Source organism: Salvelinus namaycush, chromosome 8, assembly GCF_016432855.1.
Source record: "Salvelinus namaycush isolate Seneca chromosome 8, SaNama_1.0, whole genome shotgun sequence".
NCBI classification, from domain to species: Eukaryota; Metazoa; Chordata; class Actinopteri; order Salmoniformes; family Salmonidae; genus Salvelinus; species Salvelinus namaycush.
Genome location: NC_052314.1, coordinates 6,238,480 through 6,256,604, shown reverse-complemented (window position 1 = coordinate 6,256,604; position 18,125 = coordinate 6,238,480). Strand labels below are relative to the sequence as shown.

Genomic DNA, 18,125 nt, shown 5'->3' with positions numbered 1-18,125 from the left:
CCACTGTTTTCGCTATCAACGGTGAAATGTATTGACATCAGGAGATCAGATGCCAGGCTAAAGGGATTATAGTCTACTGGACTAGATACTGAATACAATGTTATTTTGCTGGTGCAATATTAACAATCTATTTTTATCATCCGCTGATATATAACTTTACAAACGTACCCTATTCTACTCTTACTGGCAATGGCACATGCTGCTTTAGTGAGCCAATGTACAGTATATAAACAGAGGTTTATCATTTTATAGTTACAAGCTCATCTGTAAATTCATGTTTTATATCGCTCCAGTGTGTACTTAAATGAATACAGCGAGCACTGAGTCGAAAATTCTGGTTTGAGCAACAAACAAACAAAAAAAGTATTATTCAATGATGAGAATAAAACCCATTAGAAGCCTTTTATACACCTATAATACCAACAACCGTGGAGAGACAGAAAGAGCAGAGCTGTATACACACTCTGACTCACATACCTTCTAGAACATATACACATACCTTCTAGAACATATACACATACCTTCTAGAACATATACAGAAAAAGTACAACAACAACAAAAGTTTTGAGAAATATTTAAAAGAAAATCATATTGAACATCATCACACAATCAGACAAGACAACTCACAGGTTTTTTTCTGGCATTCATGTACACATCTTCACATTTGTTTCAAGTCTAATATTGGTATTACACATTTTTGTAATATCCATCTTTTACATTTTCAGAGTTAACTTTTTGAGACAAAAACATTTCCCACTGCAGTCAAATGTAGCTATGCAGTAGTTCCATCTCTAAATGAAAACACATCGATACTCATAAAGGCTAGACAGTTATTTTCTTCCCGTTTCAGTTCATAAAATGAGATGTTTGTATAAACAATATTCAATGTTTTCTATATATACCATATCACATCTATACTCATGTACTAACGTTGACAGCCACATTTTATGTTTTCACTTGTAAAGGTTCAACTCCACCATTACCCAGCAGGCAAAACTGTTTGAAATGATGTCACGATGACATCATTACAACCATATTTGCCCCCTGGGTAATGTAGTCATAAAAAAATAATTTAAAAAGCATTTGCTTCACAGGGTTCACTTTAGGATTAGTGAGAGGATTGACCAATGGGAATAAACATTCATAACATCTAACATCTGTCCATCTACAAATAGCAAATACTATATCTTCAATGGGGAATTAAGACTAAGTTTAGTAAATGTTCCATTGTTTCCATAATTCCCTTCTGCCCCCTAGACATAACTATCTGCCCCCTATAGACAGAACTATCTGCCCCCTATAGACAGAACTATCTGCCCCCTATAGACAGAACTATCTGCCCCATATAGACAGAACTATCTGCCCCCTATAGACAGAACTATCTGCCCCCTTTACAGACGGAACGATTTTGGTTCACCTAGTCTAAATTCTTAACTGGGTTACAGTAGTCATAGACTTATCTGAAATGTTCCATCCTACGTAAAACCTTAACACTGTACATGTGTGCTTAAATTGGTTGTTATTATTAAACATCTAATCATTATTTCACTTATAGTCAACAGAATAACATGCTCACTCGAAATACACTCCCCAAAACCAGAAATAAATCTGAAAATGTTGAGGAATTTAACACCTCTAATATGGCTAACGTTGATGACGCCAACAGAACGTCTGGTATTTCTACTGTAGACAGACTAACATGTAGCTATTAGCTATCTAGCAACTAGCTAAGATCTAAAAACAGATAAATACAATAAAGTAATTTTATGTCTAAAACAAAGTAGATGTCTATTCCTGAGAATCTAAGTGATACAAAATCAAAATTCAACATGGACAAAATTGTGATAATCCTTTTTAAATATGATTAAATACGATTTTTCTGCATTTTTGTCATGTCCATGTGGCAAAACTGCATCCTTGACAATAATACAGTACTGCAAAAACAAGTATAAACTGTTTTTCAAAAACATGACAGAACATCACAAGCCTACTGCACTAAGTCCCCGTGCGGGTCAGTTGGTAGAGCAGGGCACTTGCAAATGCCAGGGTTGAGAGTTCAAATCCCACGGGGGACCAGTACAAACATAAAGTACAAAAATGTATGCTCACTATTGTAAGTTGCACTCTGGATAAGAGCGTCAAGTCAAATATACTAAAACAAATATATTTTTTGAAGCGTGGCAATGGCTCTAGTAAGACTGTGTTGGGTTCTTCTATTCAAAGCTAATGAGCATTACAGGGCAGTGCAAGGGTTGTAGTGTCTGTCTGGCACATGGAAGTAGATCAATTAATCTTGTGTGTGTGTAATATGTTATTACTATGTGTAATAACTATGTGCATGGTTGGAGTGCTGGTCCATGTTAGGAGATAGGTGTTCCAAGTTTAGTAAAATTATTATTCCTACATTTAGGAAAAACCTTTGAAGCAAAATCAAAACAGTATGACACATTTTAATATATATATTTTTGTTATCTAAGAATTATCTGAATGGCACTGTAATCGTGAATTGTGGTTCTCATTTGATGATCATCCCTTTTCATCACCCCAGTCTGGCCCTCACCTAGCCTGGGAGGCTCGGTTTCTGCTCTCATAACAACTGACGAGAGATCAGAAACACTGTCACCCAGTCTGTCCCTCACCCCTTCTCTCCCACCCTCACCCTCTCCTCCACCCTGCCCTACATGCCCGGGTCGTCGTAATTGTAGGTGGGTGCCTGTGAGTACTGGGGCTGTTGCTGCTGCATGGCTCCCTGCGCCACCCCCACAGCGGCCTGCTGCGCTGCCTGCTGGACGTGAGGGTTCTTCCAGGCCCCGGTGGTCCACTCCTCTTGGGCTTTACTCATACTGCCCCCAGTGCCACGGTACATGTTGTGCACCTGGAGAGAGTCAGGGAGATGGTGTTAGCGTGAGTTGTATTACTGTAGCACAAACAGAGGACACAATAAAGAGTACTGTCTTTGCTCATGTTGTGCCTGGTGCTACAACACATGTTGTCCCTGCTATGGTACATGTTGTCCCTGCTATGGTACATGTTGTGCCTGGTGCTATGGTACATGTTGTCCCTGCTATGGTACATGTTGTGCCTGGTGCTACGGTACATGTTGTGCCTGGTGCTACGGTACATGTTGTGCCTGGTGCTATGGTACATTTTATGCCTGGTGTTACGGTACATGCTGTGCCTGGTGCTATGGTACATGTTGTGCCTGGTGCTATGGTACATTTTATGCCTGGTGTTACGGTACATGTTGTCCCTGGTGCTACGGTACATGTTGTACCTGGTGTTATGGTACATGTTGTCCCTGGTGCTACGGTACATGTTGTGCCTGGTGCTACGGTACATGTTGTGCCTGGTGCTATGGTACATGTTGTCCCTGCTACGGTACATGTTGTGCCTGGTGCTACGGTACATGTTATGCCTGGTGTTACGGTACATGTTGTGCCTGGTGCTACAGTACATGTTGTGCCTGGTGCTACAGTACATGTTGTGCCTGGTGCTACGGTACATGTTGTGCCTGGTGCTACGGTACATGTTATGCCTGGTGCTACGGTACATGTTGTCCCTGGTGCTACGGTACATGTTGTGCCTGGTGCTACGGTACATGTTGTGCCTGGTGCTACGGTACATGTTATGCCTGGTGCTACGGTACATGTTATGCCTGGTGCTACGGTACATGTTATGCCTGGTGCTACGGTACATGTTGTCCCTGCTATGGTACATGTTGTGCCTGGTGTTACGGTACATGTTGTGCCTGGTGTTACGGTACATGTTGTGCCTGGTGCTACAGTACATGTTGTGCCTGGTGCTACGGTACATGTTGTGCCTGGTGCTACGGTACATGTTATGCCTGGTGTTACGGTACATGTTGTCCCTGGTGCTACGGTACATGTTGTCCCTGGTGTTACGGTACATGTTGTCCCTGGTGCTACGGTACATGTTATGCCTGGTGTTACGGTACATGTTGTCCCTGGTGCTACGGTACATGTTGTGCCTGGTGCTACGGTACATGTTGTGCCTGGTGCTACGGTACATGTTGTGCCTGGTGCTACAGTACATGTTGTGCCTGGTGCTACGGTACATGTTGTGCCTGGTGCTACGGTACATGTTGTGCCTGGTGCTACAGTACATGTTGTGCCTGGTGCTACAGTACATGTTGTGCCTGGTGCTACGGTACATGTTGTGCCTGGTGCTACGGTACATGTTGTGCCTGGTGCTACAGTACATGTTGTGCCTGGTGCTACGGTACATGTTGTGCCTGTTGCTACGGTACATGTTGTGCCTGGTGCTACGGTACATGTTGTCCCTGCTATGGTACATGTTATGCCTGGTGCTACGGTACATGTTGTCCCTGGTGCTACGGAACATGTTGTGCCTGGTGTTACGGTACATGTTGTGCCTGGTGCTACGGAACATGCTGTCCCTGGTGTTACGGTACATGTTGTGCCTGGTGCTACAGTACATGTTGTGCCTGGTGCTACGGTACATGCTGTCCCTGGTGTTACGGTACATGTTGTGCCTGGTGCTACAGTACATGTTGTGCCTGGTGCTACGGTACATGTTGTGCCTGGTGCTACGGTACATGTTATGCCTGGTGCTACGGTACATGTTGTGCCTGGTGCTACGGTACATGTTGTGCCTGGTGCTACGGTACATGTTGTGCCTGGTGCTACAGTACATGTTGTGCCTGGTGCTACGGTACATGTTGTGCCTGGTGTTACGGTACATGTTGTGCCTGGTGCTACGGTACATGTTGTGCCTGGTGCTACGGTACATGTTGTGCCTGGTGTTACGGTACATGTTGTGCCTGGTGCTACGGTACATGTTATGCCTGGTGTTACGGTACATGTTGTGCCTGGTGTTACGGTACATGTTATGCTTGGTGCTACAGTACATGTTATGCCTGGTGCTACAGTACATGTTGTGCCTGGTGCTACGGTACATGTTGTGCCTGGTGCTACGGTACATGTTGTCCCTGCTACGGTACATGTTGTGCCTGGTGCTACGGTACATGTTATGCCTGGTGTTACGGTACATGTTGTGCCTGGTGCTACAGTACATGTTGTGCATGGTGCTACGGTACATGTTGTGCCTGGTGCTACGGTACATGTTGTGCCTGGTGCTACGGTACATGTTGTGCCTGGTGCTACGGTACATGTTGTGCCTGGTGCTACGGTACATGTTGTGCCTGGTGCTACGGAACATGTTGTCCCTGCTATGGTACATGTTGTGCCTGGTGCTACGGTACATGTTGTCCCTGCTATGGTACATGTTGTGCCTGGTGCTATGGTACATGTTGTGCCTGGTGCTATGGTACATGTTGTGCCTGGTGCTATGGTACATGTTGTGCCTGGTGCTATGGTACATGTTATGCCTGCTACGGTACATGTTGTGCCTGGTGCTACGGTACATGTTGTGCCTGGTGCTACGGTACATGTTGTCCCTGCTATGGTACATGTTGTCCCTGGTGTTACAGTACATGTTGTCCCTGCTATGGTACATGTTGTGCCTGGTGCTATGGTACATGTTGTCCCTGGTGCTACGGTACATGTTGTCCCTGGTGCTACGGTACATGTTGTCCCTGGTGCTATGGTACATGTTGTCCCTGGTGCTACGGTACATGTTGTGCCTGGTGCTACGGTACATGTTGTCCCTGGTGCTACGGTACATGTTGTCCCTGGTGCTACGGTACATGTTGTCCCTGGTGCTATGGTACATGTTGTCCCTGGTGCTATGGTACATGTTGTGCCTGGTGCTATGGTACATGTTGTCCCTGCTATGGTACATGTTGTGCCTGGTGTTACGGTACATGTTGTCCCTGGTGCTATGGTACATGTTGTCCCTGGTGCTACGGTACATGTTGTGCCTGGTGCTATGGTACATGTTGTCCCTGCTATGGTACATGTTGTGCCTGGTGTTACGGTACATGTTGTGCCTGGTGCATGTTGTGCCTGGTGCTATGGTACATGTTGTCCCTGCTATGGTACATGTTGTGCCTGGTGCTATGGTACATGTTGTGCCTGTTGCTACGGTACATGTTGTGCCTGGTGCTACGGTACATGTTGTCCCTGCTATGGTACATGTTATGCCTGGTGCTACGGTACATGTTGTCCCTGGTGCTACGGAACATGTTGTGCCTGGTGTTACGGTACATGTTGTCCCTGGTGTTACGGTACATGTTGTCCCTGGTGTTACGGTACATGTTGTCCCTGGTGCTACGGTACATGTTGTGCCTGGTGCTACGGTACATGTTGTGCCTGGTGCTATGGTACATGTTGTCCCTGGTGTTACGGTACATGTTGTCCCTGCTATGGTACATGTTGTGCCTGGTGCTACAACACATGTTGTCCCTGGTGTTACGGTACATGTTGTCCCTGCTATGGTACATGTTGTGCCTGGTGCTATGCTACATGTTGTCCCTGGTGCTACGGTACATGTTGTCCCTGCTATGGTACATGTTATGCCTGGTGCTACGGTACATGTTGTGCCTGGTGCTACGGTACATGTTGTCCCTGGTGCTACGGTACATGTTGTCCCTGCTATGGTACATGTTGTGCCTGGTGCTATGGTACATGTTGTCCCTGGTGTTACGGTACATGTTGTCCCTGCTATGGTACATGTTGTGCCTGGTGCTATGGTACATGTTGTGCCTGGTGCTACAACACATGTTGTCCCTGCTATGGTACATGTTGTCCCTGGTGCTACGGTACATGTTGTCCCTGGTGCTACGGTACATGTTGTCCCTGGTGCTACGGAACATGTTGTGCCTGGTGCTATGGTACATGTTGTCCCTGGTGCTACGGTACATGTTGTGCCTGGTGCTATGGTACATGTTGTGCCTGGTGCTACGGTACATGTTGTCCCTGGTGCTACGGTACATGTTGTCCCTGGTGCTACGGTACATGTTGTGCCTGGTGCTACGGTACATGTTGTGCCTGGTGCTATGGTACATGTTGTCCCTGCTATGGTACATGTTGTGCCTGGTGCTACGGTACATTTTGTCCCTGGTGCTACGGTACATGTTGTCCCTGGTGCTACGGTACATGTTGTGCCTGGTGCTACGGTACATGTTGTGCCTGGTGCTATGGTACATGTTGTCCCTGCTATGGTACATGTTGTCCCTGCTATGGTACATGTTGTGCCTGGTGTTACGGTACATGTTGTGCCTGGTGCTACGGTACATGTTGTCCCTGGTGTTACGGTACATGTTGTCCCTGCTATGGTACATGTTGTGCCTGGTGCTACGGTACATGTTGTCCCTGGTGCATGTTGTGCCTGGTGCTACGGTACATGTTGTCCCTGGTACATGTTGTCCCTGGTGCTACGGTACATGTTGTCCCTGGTGCTACGGTACATGTTGTCCCTGGTGCATGTTGTGCCTGGTGCTACGGTACATGTTGTGCCTGGTGCTATGGTACATGTTGTCCCTGCTATGGTACATGTTGTGCCTGGTGCTATGGTACATGTTGTCCCTGGTGCTACGGTACATGTTGTCCCTGCTATGGTACATGTTGTGCCTGGTGCTATGGTACATGTTGTCCCTGGTGTTACGGTACATGTTGTCCCTGGTGGTACAGTACATGTTGTCCCTGCTATGGTACATGTTGTGCCTGGTGCTACAACACATGTTGTCCCTGCTATGGTACATGTTGTGCCTGGTGCTATGGTACATGTTGTCCCTGGTGTTACGGTACATGTTGTCCCTGGTGTTACGGTACATGATGTCCCTGGTGCTACGGTACATATTGTCCCTGGTGCTATACCTATTTACCCTTATTCAGGTGCGAAACTTTCACTGGGGACGGGAGGGACATGTCCCCCTCACGTTCTGAAATTGCATTTTTGTCCCCCGTAGTTTTATCATAGGAATGTGATACAAAACAAGGTAACTGTGTGCTTTAGGACCATGCAGACGCCTCCGAGCGGTCGGGTACGCTGTTTGGAGTGTTTATCCGAATGGATAAAAAAGAATAATGTCCCCCCTCACTTCTAAAACCAAAGTTGCGCCCCATAACCTTATTTACCAGGTAAGTTGTTATGCACCTGAAGTGAGAGACAGATTGAGAGATAGTGTGAGAGAGAGATTTATAGAGTACTGGTCCGGTGCCACAGTACATGAAGCAACACAAACATAGGCACAGACACATGCATACATACACACACACACACACACACACACGATAACATACACACACGTACACATGGATTTTGTACTGTAGATATGTAGTAGTGATGGAGTAGGGGCCTGAGGGCACACAGTGTGTTGTGAAATTAATGGGGATCCATAATAAACCCCCGGAAGAGTAGCTGCTGCCTTGGCAGGAACTAATGAGGAGCCATAATAAACCCCAGGAAGAGTAGCTGCTGCCTTGGCAGGAACTAATGGGGATCCTTGTGCTTCCTGGAGAGTGTCAGGGAGAGATTGAGATGGTGTTTTAGATATATTTATATTACCTTAAGTAAAACACAGTACAGGCCATACATATTACTTGTCCATCAACTATGTAGTGGACGAGTCAGGGATATTTATGGAATATTTTTTACTCTTTTATATTTATGGAATCTATTGGGCTCCTGAGTGGTGCAGTGGTCTAAGGCACTGCATCTCAGTGCTAGAGGTGTCACTACAATCCCTGGTTCAATTCCAGGCTGTATCACATCCGGCTGCGATTGGGAGTCCCTTAGGGCTGCGCACAATTGGCCCAGCGTCGTCCGGGGTAGGCCGTCATTGTAAATAAGAATTTGTTCTTTACTGACTTGCCTAGTTAAATAAAAGGGATATTAATTGACATTTCAGTGTTCACATCAATGAAGGGTAAATGTGCCTGAGTTAGCAGAAGAGATCATTTTCACCTGCCTGTAGTACCTGAGATGTGAGTCATTTTACAGCCAAAGTCAAACTAAAGGTTGTAAGAAAGAAATACTGTCTTTGCTGTAAATTAGATCCGGGCCTGTATTCATTCAGTGTCTACAGTAGGAGTGCTGATCTAGGATCAGATCCCTCATGTCCATGTAGTCTTATTCATTCTGATATAAAAGGCTAAACTAATCCTAGATCAGCACTCCTGTACTCTAAGACACTTTATGAATGTGGGCCCTGATCTCCTGTCAATATAGCAGCCCATTAAGTTGTTGTCCTCTTCAGATCAAAGACACTAAAGGATGCAGAGAGATCTGATCTCCTGTTACTATAGCAGCCCATCAAGTTGTTGTCCTCTTCGGGTCAAAGACACTAAAGGATGCAGAGAGATCTGATCTCCTGTCAATATAGCAGCCCATCAAGTTGTTGTCCTCTTCGGGTCAAAGACACTAAAGGATGCAGAGAGATCTGATCTACTGTTACTATAGCAGCCCATCAAGTTGTTGTCCTCTTCAGGTCAAAGACACTAAAGGATGCAGAGAGATCTGATCTCCTGTTACTATAGCAGCCCATCAAGTTGTTGTCCTCTTCAGGTCAAAGACACGAAAGTTATATTTCCTGGAGAACGTACACCAAGAAAATGTGGTCAGAAAGATAAGATGTTACAATTGTGGGTTTGACTTGACAGTTTGCTATTGCCTCAACAGACAAGAGCAGTAGTAGAAGTATGTTAGTAGTTAGGAGAAACTGTTTTTTTCCAGCTGAATCATACAGTTGAAGTTGGAAGTTTACATACACCTTAGCCAAATACATCTAAACTCAGTTTTTCACAATTCCTGACATTTAATCCTAGTAAAAATTCCCTGTCTTAGGTCAGTTAGGATCACCACTTTATTTTAAGAATGTGAAATGTCAGAATAATAGTAGAGAGAATAATTTATTTCAGCTTTTATTTCTTTCATCACATTCCCAGTGGGTCAGAAGTTTACATACACTCAATGAGTATTTGGTAGCATTGCCTTTAAATTGCTTAACTTGGGTCAAACGTTTCAGGTAGCCTTCCACAAGCTTCCCACAATAAGTTGGGTGAATTTTGGCCCATTCCTCCTGACAGAGCTGGTGTAACTGAGTCAGGTTTGTAGGCCTCCTTCCTAGCACACGCTTTTTCAGTTCTGCCACCATATTTTCTATGGGATTGAGGTCAGGGCTTTGTGATGGCCACTCCAATACCTACACTTTGTTGTCCTTAAGCCATTTTGCCACAACTTTGGAAGTATGCTTGGGTCATTGCCCATTTGGAAGACCCATTTGCGTCCAAGCTTTAACTTCCTGACTGATGTCTTGAGATGTTGCTTCAATATATCCACATAATTTTCCTTGCTAATGATGCCATCTATTTTGTGAAGTGCACCAGTCCCTCCTGCAGCAAAGCACCCCTACAACATGATGCTGCCACCCCCGTGCTTCACGGTTGGGATGGTGTTCTTCGGCTTGCAAGCCTTCCCCTTTTTCCTCCAAACATAGCGATAGTCATTATGGCCAAACAGTTCTATTTTTGTTTCATCAGACCAGAGGACATTTCTCCAAAAAGTATGATCTTTGTCCCTATGTGCAGTTGCAAACTGTAGTCTGGCTTTTTTATGGAGGTTTTGGAGCATTGGCTTCTTCCTTGCTGAGCGGCATTTCAGGTTATGTCGATATAGGACGCGTTTTACTGTGGATATAGATACTTTTGTACCTGTTTCCTCCAGCATCTTCACAAGGTCATTTGCTGTTGTTCTGGGGTTGATTTGCACTTTTCACACCAAAGTACGTTCATCTCGAGGAGACAGAACGCGTCTCCTTCCTGAGCAGTATGACGGCTGCGTGGTCCCATGGTGTAAATACTTGCGTACTATTGTTTGTACAGATGAACGTGGTACCTTGAAAATTGCCCCCAAGGATGAACCAGACATGTGGAGGTCTACAATTGTTTTTCTGAGGTCTTGGCTGATTTTATTTAGATTTTCCCATGATGTCAAGCAAAGAGGCACTGAGTTTGAAGGTAGGCCTTGAAATACATCCACAGGTACACCTACAATTGACTCAAATGATGGCTATTAGCCTATCAGAAGCTTCTAAAGCCATAACATCATTTTCTGGAATTTCCCAAGCTGTTTAAAGGCACAGTCAACTTAGTGTATGTAAACTTCTGACCCACTGGAATTGTGATACAGTAAATTATAAGTGAAATAATCTGTCTGTAAACAATTGTTGGAAAAATTACTTGTGTCATGCACAAAGTAGATGTCCAATCCGACTTGCCAAAACTATAGTTTGTTCACAAGAAATTTGTGGAGTGGTTGAAAAATGAGTTTTAATGACTCCAACCTAAGTGTATGTAAACTTCCGACTTCAACTGTATCTACAGAAACCACACTGCACATATTTCTAGAGTCCATTATACTCTAGTCAGAGTGAGAAACATGTTGCTAGAGTCCATTATACTCTAGTCAGAGTGAGAAACGTGTTGCTAGAGTCCATTATACTCTAGTCAGAGTGAGAAACGTGTTGCTAGAGTCCATTATACTCTAGTCAGAGTGAGAAACGTGTTGCTAGAGTCCATTATACTCTAGTCAGAGTGAGAAACGTGTTGCTAGAGTCCATTATACTCTAGTCAGAGTGAGAAACGTGTTGCTAGAGTCCATTATACTCTAGTCAGAGTGAGAAACGTGTTGCTAGAGTCCATTATACTCTAGTCAGTGAGAAACGTGTTGCTAGAGTCCATTATACTCTAGTCAGAGTGAGAAACGTGTTGCTAGAGTCCATTATACTCTAGTCAGAATGAGAAACGTGTTGCTAGAGTCCATTATACTCTAGTCAGAGTGAGAAACGTGCAAGTCAGGGCTTTAGAGTAAAGTGTGGAAGTTATGGTAGAACATTACAAGATTATGTTTTAATATTGTTTTATGTATGAAATACTTTGATTAGTACTCTCTCATCTGTGTCTGTGGGACTGAGTTGGGCCTCTTCCATTGAATGATTAGTGTATGTGAAAGGCTGGCCTGTCTGCCAGGGCCAGGTGAACCATCCGTCCAGTTTCTCTCTCACATGCAGATGAACAGGACTTGTGAGGAGGATCCAGTGTCCCATGTTGCATTAGTATCTGTGTGTTATTAAGGAGTGCCAAACTGAGAAGATGACCCTGTATAAACAAGCAGGAAATGACCTAGAGACAGGAACCTGGCGACATGTAAATCTCGCTGTCTGTTACTTGATAACACAATGTACCTTTGTATAATTCTACACATCTGTTGATTGTCATGAACATTCAGGGGGATGTACTTTGCTATAAAGAGTTGTAACCTAAATCTGCTGGTGGGTTCTCAGCGATCCCCTCCGGATGATTGTTGACCAGCTCCCTTATTGCTGTATGTTTGTACGCTTGTTTATTCCATGTGTATCTCTGTGTTGTTGTTTGTGTCACACTGTTTTGCTTTATCTTGGCCAGGTCGCAGTTGTAAATTAGAACTTGTTCTCAACTGGCCTACCTGGTTAAATAAAGGTGAATAAAATAAAATTGCAACAATAAAATAATAAAGTTTGATCGTTTTGAAGAAATCTAAAAGTCTCTCTCCTTTGGACAGAAATATTCCACAACAAAGTGAAAATGTACGTAGCACACACACACATACACACACACACAAACAAACACACACACACACACACAAACACACACACACATACACACACACATAGTACTATGGTACCTTGGTGAGCCCGGTGAAGGAGAGGACAGCCATGGCAGTGAACATGATGGTGGGGATCAGCATGACTACAGCGGAGCCTATATTGGTGCTAAAGAAGGTGATGGTAGCCAGCCAGCCACTGGAGGAAGGAAGGAAGAAGAAAACCACAACAAGGTCACAGCAAGTCCACGCCTGTTCTAAGGCAGGCTTTCCCTCATGATAACAATACTATCAACTGTTAGGCCTACGGATGAAAATCAGGTCACTCAATCAAGCAATCAATCAAACTGTATAGCCCTTTTTACATCAACAGTGGTCACAAAGTGCTTTACAGTAACCCGGCCTAGAACCCCAAAGAGCAAGGAGAAGTGGCAAGGCAACTATGGAAGAACCCTTCCCTAGATGGATGAAACCTTGAGCGGAACCAGACTCAGAGGCGACTGGAGGCCCATACTTTCAAAGCCAATAGGCGTGACTCTCTCACAAACAAAAAAAACATTGGTGTTCAGGCTTTTTCCAAGTAAAAAAACAAACAAAAACCATGACATTTTGGCCATCAATGGCCTTCATCAGACTGAACCTAGAAGGAAGAAACCTTGAGAGGAACCAGATTCCCGAGAAGACACCCATGCTCCATCCTTACCAGATGCCCCAGCCTGGAATGCCTATACACTGGATGATGCTGATCACCACCTGGGCCATGAACACGAAGAAGAACGCCATGAAGTTGAACGAGCTGTCAGTCCTACAGGGGGGGGGGGGGAGAAGTAAATCCAATCAGAAATCCAGGATTTAACCTAGACAGTGGAGGCTGCTGAGGGGAGAGAACGGCTCGTAATAATGGCCGGAACAGAGCAAATGGAATGGCATCCAACACCTGGAAACCATGTGTTTGATGTATTTGATACCATTCCACAGATTCCACTCCAGTCATTACCACGAGCCCGTTCACCCCAATTAAGGTGCCACCAACCTCCTGTGACCACTGTATATCTGGGGAGAAATGGCCTGAAAAAAGGGTTTACTGTCACTTGACTCACATCTCTCTGTCTCATCTAAATGTAACACGGGCTGCGTTCAGTAAGTCAGAACGGTGTTCCAACGTTTAATTCAACAAAGACAGTACTGAACGACCAAAACGTTGGCGAACGTTAAACCATACTGAACGCACCCCAGATGTCAGAAAGAAGGATGTACTTACTTGAAGGCCTTGTAGATGGGTCTGAACCAGCACACGTAGGAACAGGGGGTGAACAGGATGAGCCACAGAATGGCCATGCCAAAGTTAGTGGCTCCGCCCCCACCGCACATCCACGCCAGGCAGCCAATCAGATTGACCGCCAAGGTGGCACTGTTGACTGTAATGATCACAGGTGGTCAAAAAAAGGTTAAATAACGATATTAACGGTGGACCTTGCATTATTTACAATGCAGTAGGTTTGGTCGTGTTTTTAAATTTCATTTATTTAACCATTCAGGTCAATTAAAAACAAATTAATATTTACAATGACGGCCTGGTGTAATTATAGTACAACAGCACCGTCTGTTATTGGATGATTAATCTAGCAAAGTAAAGTTTAATTGGTTGCTTCAGATTTGTATGAGAGTTTGCAGAGACAGTAAAGGTAACTTTATGATTTTGTATCTTGGGTATAGGGGAGAGATCTCTATGACCAAGGTATGGTCTGTGTCCCAAATATAAATATTGCACTATAAAGAGAATATGCTGTAATTTGTATGTTTTCTATTAAAAAAATACAAGATTAAAAAGCTATCTATTCAACACACAATACAGTGACTACTAGGCTAAAGGGCACAAACTAATGATAAACTACTGGGATTATTTATAACATATATGTCACAGGATTTATACAATCCCCAACCTGAGTGATAATGCAAATGATTATGAAAGGTATACGATCATCCATCTATAAAGATTACCATTGAACTATTAGCTGCATTTTCAGCTCTTGTTGTCAAGCCAATGGTATAGATGGGAGGCTATGAACTAGCGGATGTTGATTTAGATGAAATACCATGTAAAGTAACAATTCTTGGCTGGATGCCTGAAAGTCTTATTAAAGAGTTGCAAACCAGCTACACCCGCCTTCCTGCCTAACCTGCGTTTATTTCCCATAATGCTTTGGGTGACGTTAAAAGTCATCTGAAAAGAAAGGCCAAACAGTAGCATTAAACAGTTTACCGTTATAACGTCACTCAAGCAATCTACACAATAAATATGCAAAGGACTTTGTTAGAATGGGCCGGTGCTGCCCGGTACAGCACTAGAACCTCTAATCTTCTACTGCTTGAGTACCGCCCAACTCTTGTAGAATATTAGCTCTAATACTTGATGACTAGACCCAGTTTAACCAAGTTCAGAACTAAAAAAGCATTCTCGGTGGAAAAATGGTGTATAAGGCTTGCTTAATCTGTCTGGGAAACCGACACAGATGACTCAGTCTCTAACCACAGGATGTCTTCCAAATGACACACTATTCCCTATTTAGTGCACTACTTTTGACCAGAACCCTATGGGCCTATGGGCACTTGGAATACCAACACACTCACAGATCCATAGATAGTAGAGCTTCTTGCAGATGGAACGGTGTACATCTGGGATCTCGTTGAAGTCCTGATAGAAACACGGCTTCAGAGGGATGAAGCCAGGCAGGGGAGGGAAATTGTTTTCTGTGGGGATAAAAGTAAGAGGCTCAGAATTTAACTTACTTAGTTAGTCAAATCTTGAATTAAAAACAAAAATCCAAGATAAAATATTAAAGTATAAGCATTCAACCTGATCAACACACATGTTATCTTAAAGCAGTCAGGTTAAGCATTGTGTGCTATAATTGCATGATAGTAAAAATGCTTATTAACTACTTACTACTAATGACTTATATATTTTACAAAAGAATAGCATGATTCAATATTCAATACAGAAGTCACACTCTACAAAATATTCCCACTACTATACCATCCTTGTATGTATAAAGACTGTTCTTACCTGCCATTACAATTTGATATTTTCCTCCAGTTGGAAATAAATATTATTCAGACTAAAACTCAACGCCTTAGATATGATCCTGAAAAGAATATTACATTGTATCAGTATTTCAGCAAGGAAATGTAGAATTTTATCATCATAAACACCATAATTGCCTTCATATTAATTCAAGCAACAAACCGGTATGTAGGCTATCCGTATGAAATATGAAAAACCTTTAGCGCCCAATGCATGGGTAGGTTAAACAGTGAAATTACGCCCAAACCGGCTCTCCCTCCCAGTGTGCTTTGCGCTCGTAGTCTTTATAGCCCACCGCCCCCACCCCTACAATATGGGATTACAATGTAACATGTTACGTCGATTATGCATAATATTCAATGGCTACAAACTCTACATTCTGATAGCCTCCTGAATACGGCCCTTGTTGTCAGTTGTACATTGTAGACTGCATAAAATAATCTGTCATTTATTGTAATAAAGTTTGACAGTGTGATGATGGATATTTATGATATTTGCAGCTATCGTTCAAACACTCATAGGTTGAGGGTGTTTGGATGAAGGGCATTTTCCCAGCATATATTTTGCACCAAATAGGCCGATACCACCAGACTGATAACAAACGATGTTATGAGAACACGAATCAATGCAATATGATACGTTTTTCAGATGTTGTTATTCATTTTAAAGGATGGGCAGGATGCAAGATGCCGCTGTTTGTATGCTACAATTGCATCGTGATGAGCACTACTGTCAATGGAGAAAGGGGCGCCCTTCAGATGAGTAACCGTAGTAGAGACCTAGCCTACGACACGATGGAGTATTTTCAGCAGGACTCAATAAACAAGTCAAACGATTGTACCATTCCTGCCGCATGATTATTCTACATTCTATTAATACACAGAGCATTTAGTGAATCTATAATTTGCCCAATCGTGTAATTGAAACAGAATGAGTGAATGAAATGTAAATGAAACGGTATGGATTCGTTACTTTAGAAAGGATCTATCGCTTACCTCTTTTTTTGCAAAACCAGGAATGCTGTTACTATGCAACGTTCTTCAATTGCATTATATGACGATATTCTTTATGAAACACAACACACGCTGGTGAAATTAAAACGAGAGACATAAATTCTATATTCGATTCAAATCTGAAAAACCCAACGAGAGTTTGGGGGTAGAAAGCTATTCCGTGACGTCACGTTTCTTCTCTCTCTTTACGCACATACCCGTCCTACTGGGAAATGGTTTGAGGAAACGGAATCGTTGCTGGACACAACTGACCAACAAGAAAACTGCTTACTAGCGGTATTTCACTCTCACTATCTTAAAGGAACGGTTGACCCATTTTCAACGTTATATTGTTTTTGTGCATCTCCGAGTGATGTTCTTTTGATGCCCTGGGTAATTTCATGTTTTCATCTGTATCTAATTTATTGGCGTTCAGGGCACGTAGAAATTCGTCCGTTATGACGTAGTACTGTGATAAAGTCTCTCTCGCGACACTGGAAGTTATTTGGAATATAAGTTTTAGATCGCGAAAACGTCATTCATTAATGTCCCTGATGTCAGATTTCAATACTGGCCGATGTCATAATTCGGAAGGATGTCTTCTCTCGAATGAGCCATTGATCATATTCTTTTTGTGATATTCCTACCTAGAGAAATCTAGCACATTTTTCCTATTTGTCTGCCTCTTCAGTCAAGGGTGCATTGCATTGTGCCATTGCCAAAGATATTATCCAAAGAAGATAGGAATCGAATGAATGAAGAAAGTTTTAACGCCCCACCCAGCAGACTGTCGACCAATCGCGTTCACGTTGTCATGCAACGTAACGCGGTTGCTAAGCTTTTCGTCAAGCAATGCCTTCTCAATATCAGTGTATTTGTCGAGAAACGTGCCTATTTTCCTCGAAAGTACGTCATGTCACGATTCCAAAACTATATGATATTATACATAGTAAGTTCATTATCTCACATCTCGGAAAATATTTGTAATGTTAACTTCTTGTTGACGAAATTTGTGATAATGTTTGTTTTTTTGCTATCGCTCAATAGACTCCCATTCACTCCTTGAAGGAGAGCGCTCCTTGTCCCAAAAATCACACATTATCCACCGCGCGGCACATTGACGTAGCATGGGAAACGTTTCCCATCTCCTCAGAAGTGCATCTGCTGTTGCGAATGATCTGCAGTTTGAACATGGTGAGATTGTAGAATCCAAAAATGATACTGCAGTTTGTTTAGGCGATTTTACAGCTAACTAGCTACTTTACATGTTGATATTGCAAAAAACAAAAATATTGTTCTCACATATTAGCGTTAAGCCTGCACTATTATAGTTTAAAATGTAGACGATAGCTGTTGAGGCGCATTGTTGAGGCGCATAATATGCTACAATTCTCTCTCTCTTTCTCTCTCTCATTTATATACAGTACCAGTCAAAAGTTTCGACACACCTACTCATTCCAGGGTTGTTCTTTATTTGTACTATTTTCTACATTGTAGAGTAATAGTGAAGACATCAAAACGATGAA

At 43.2% G+C, this 18,125-nt stretch overlaps 1 protein-coding gene across 1 annotated transcript; it reads right to left on the bottom strand.

Annotated features, from left to right (window-relative positions):
• Positions 1–2,673: 2,673 nt before the first annotated feature.
• LOC120052339 (secretory carrier-associated membrane protein 5-like) lies at positions 2,674–16,792 on the bottom strand. The gene is made up of 7 exons (XM_038999191.1): positions 16,603–16,792; positions 15,590–15,668; positions 15,154–15,273; positions 13,784–13,940; positions 13,226–13,327; positions 12,604–12,721; positions 2,674–2,875 (listed from the first exon to the last, which is right to left on the bottom strand). Exons 2-7 carry the CDS (start codon positions 15,594–15,596, stop codon positions 2,678–2,680), a joined length of 702 nt encoding a protein of 233 aa, XP_038855119.1. The 5' UTR covers positions 15,597–15,668; positions 16,603–16,792; the 3' UTR covers positions 2,674–2,677.
• Positions 16,793–18,125: the final 1,333 nt, after the last annotated feature.

Bases quoted from the DNA above. Each gene is read 5' to 3' on its own strand.
- LOC120052339 (XM_038999191.1), bottom strand. The intron at 13,941-15,153 runs GTGAGTGTGTTG...TGATCATTACAG, and splicing joins GCTCTACTATCTATGGATCT to TCAACAGTGCCACCTTGGCG. The intron at 13,328-13,783 runs GTAAGTACATCC...CCCCCCCTGTAG, and splicing joins CCCATCTACAAGGCCTTCAA to GACTGACAGCTCGTTCAACT.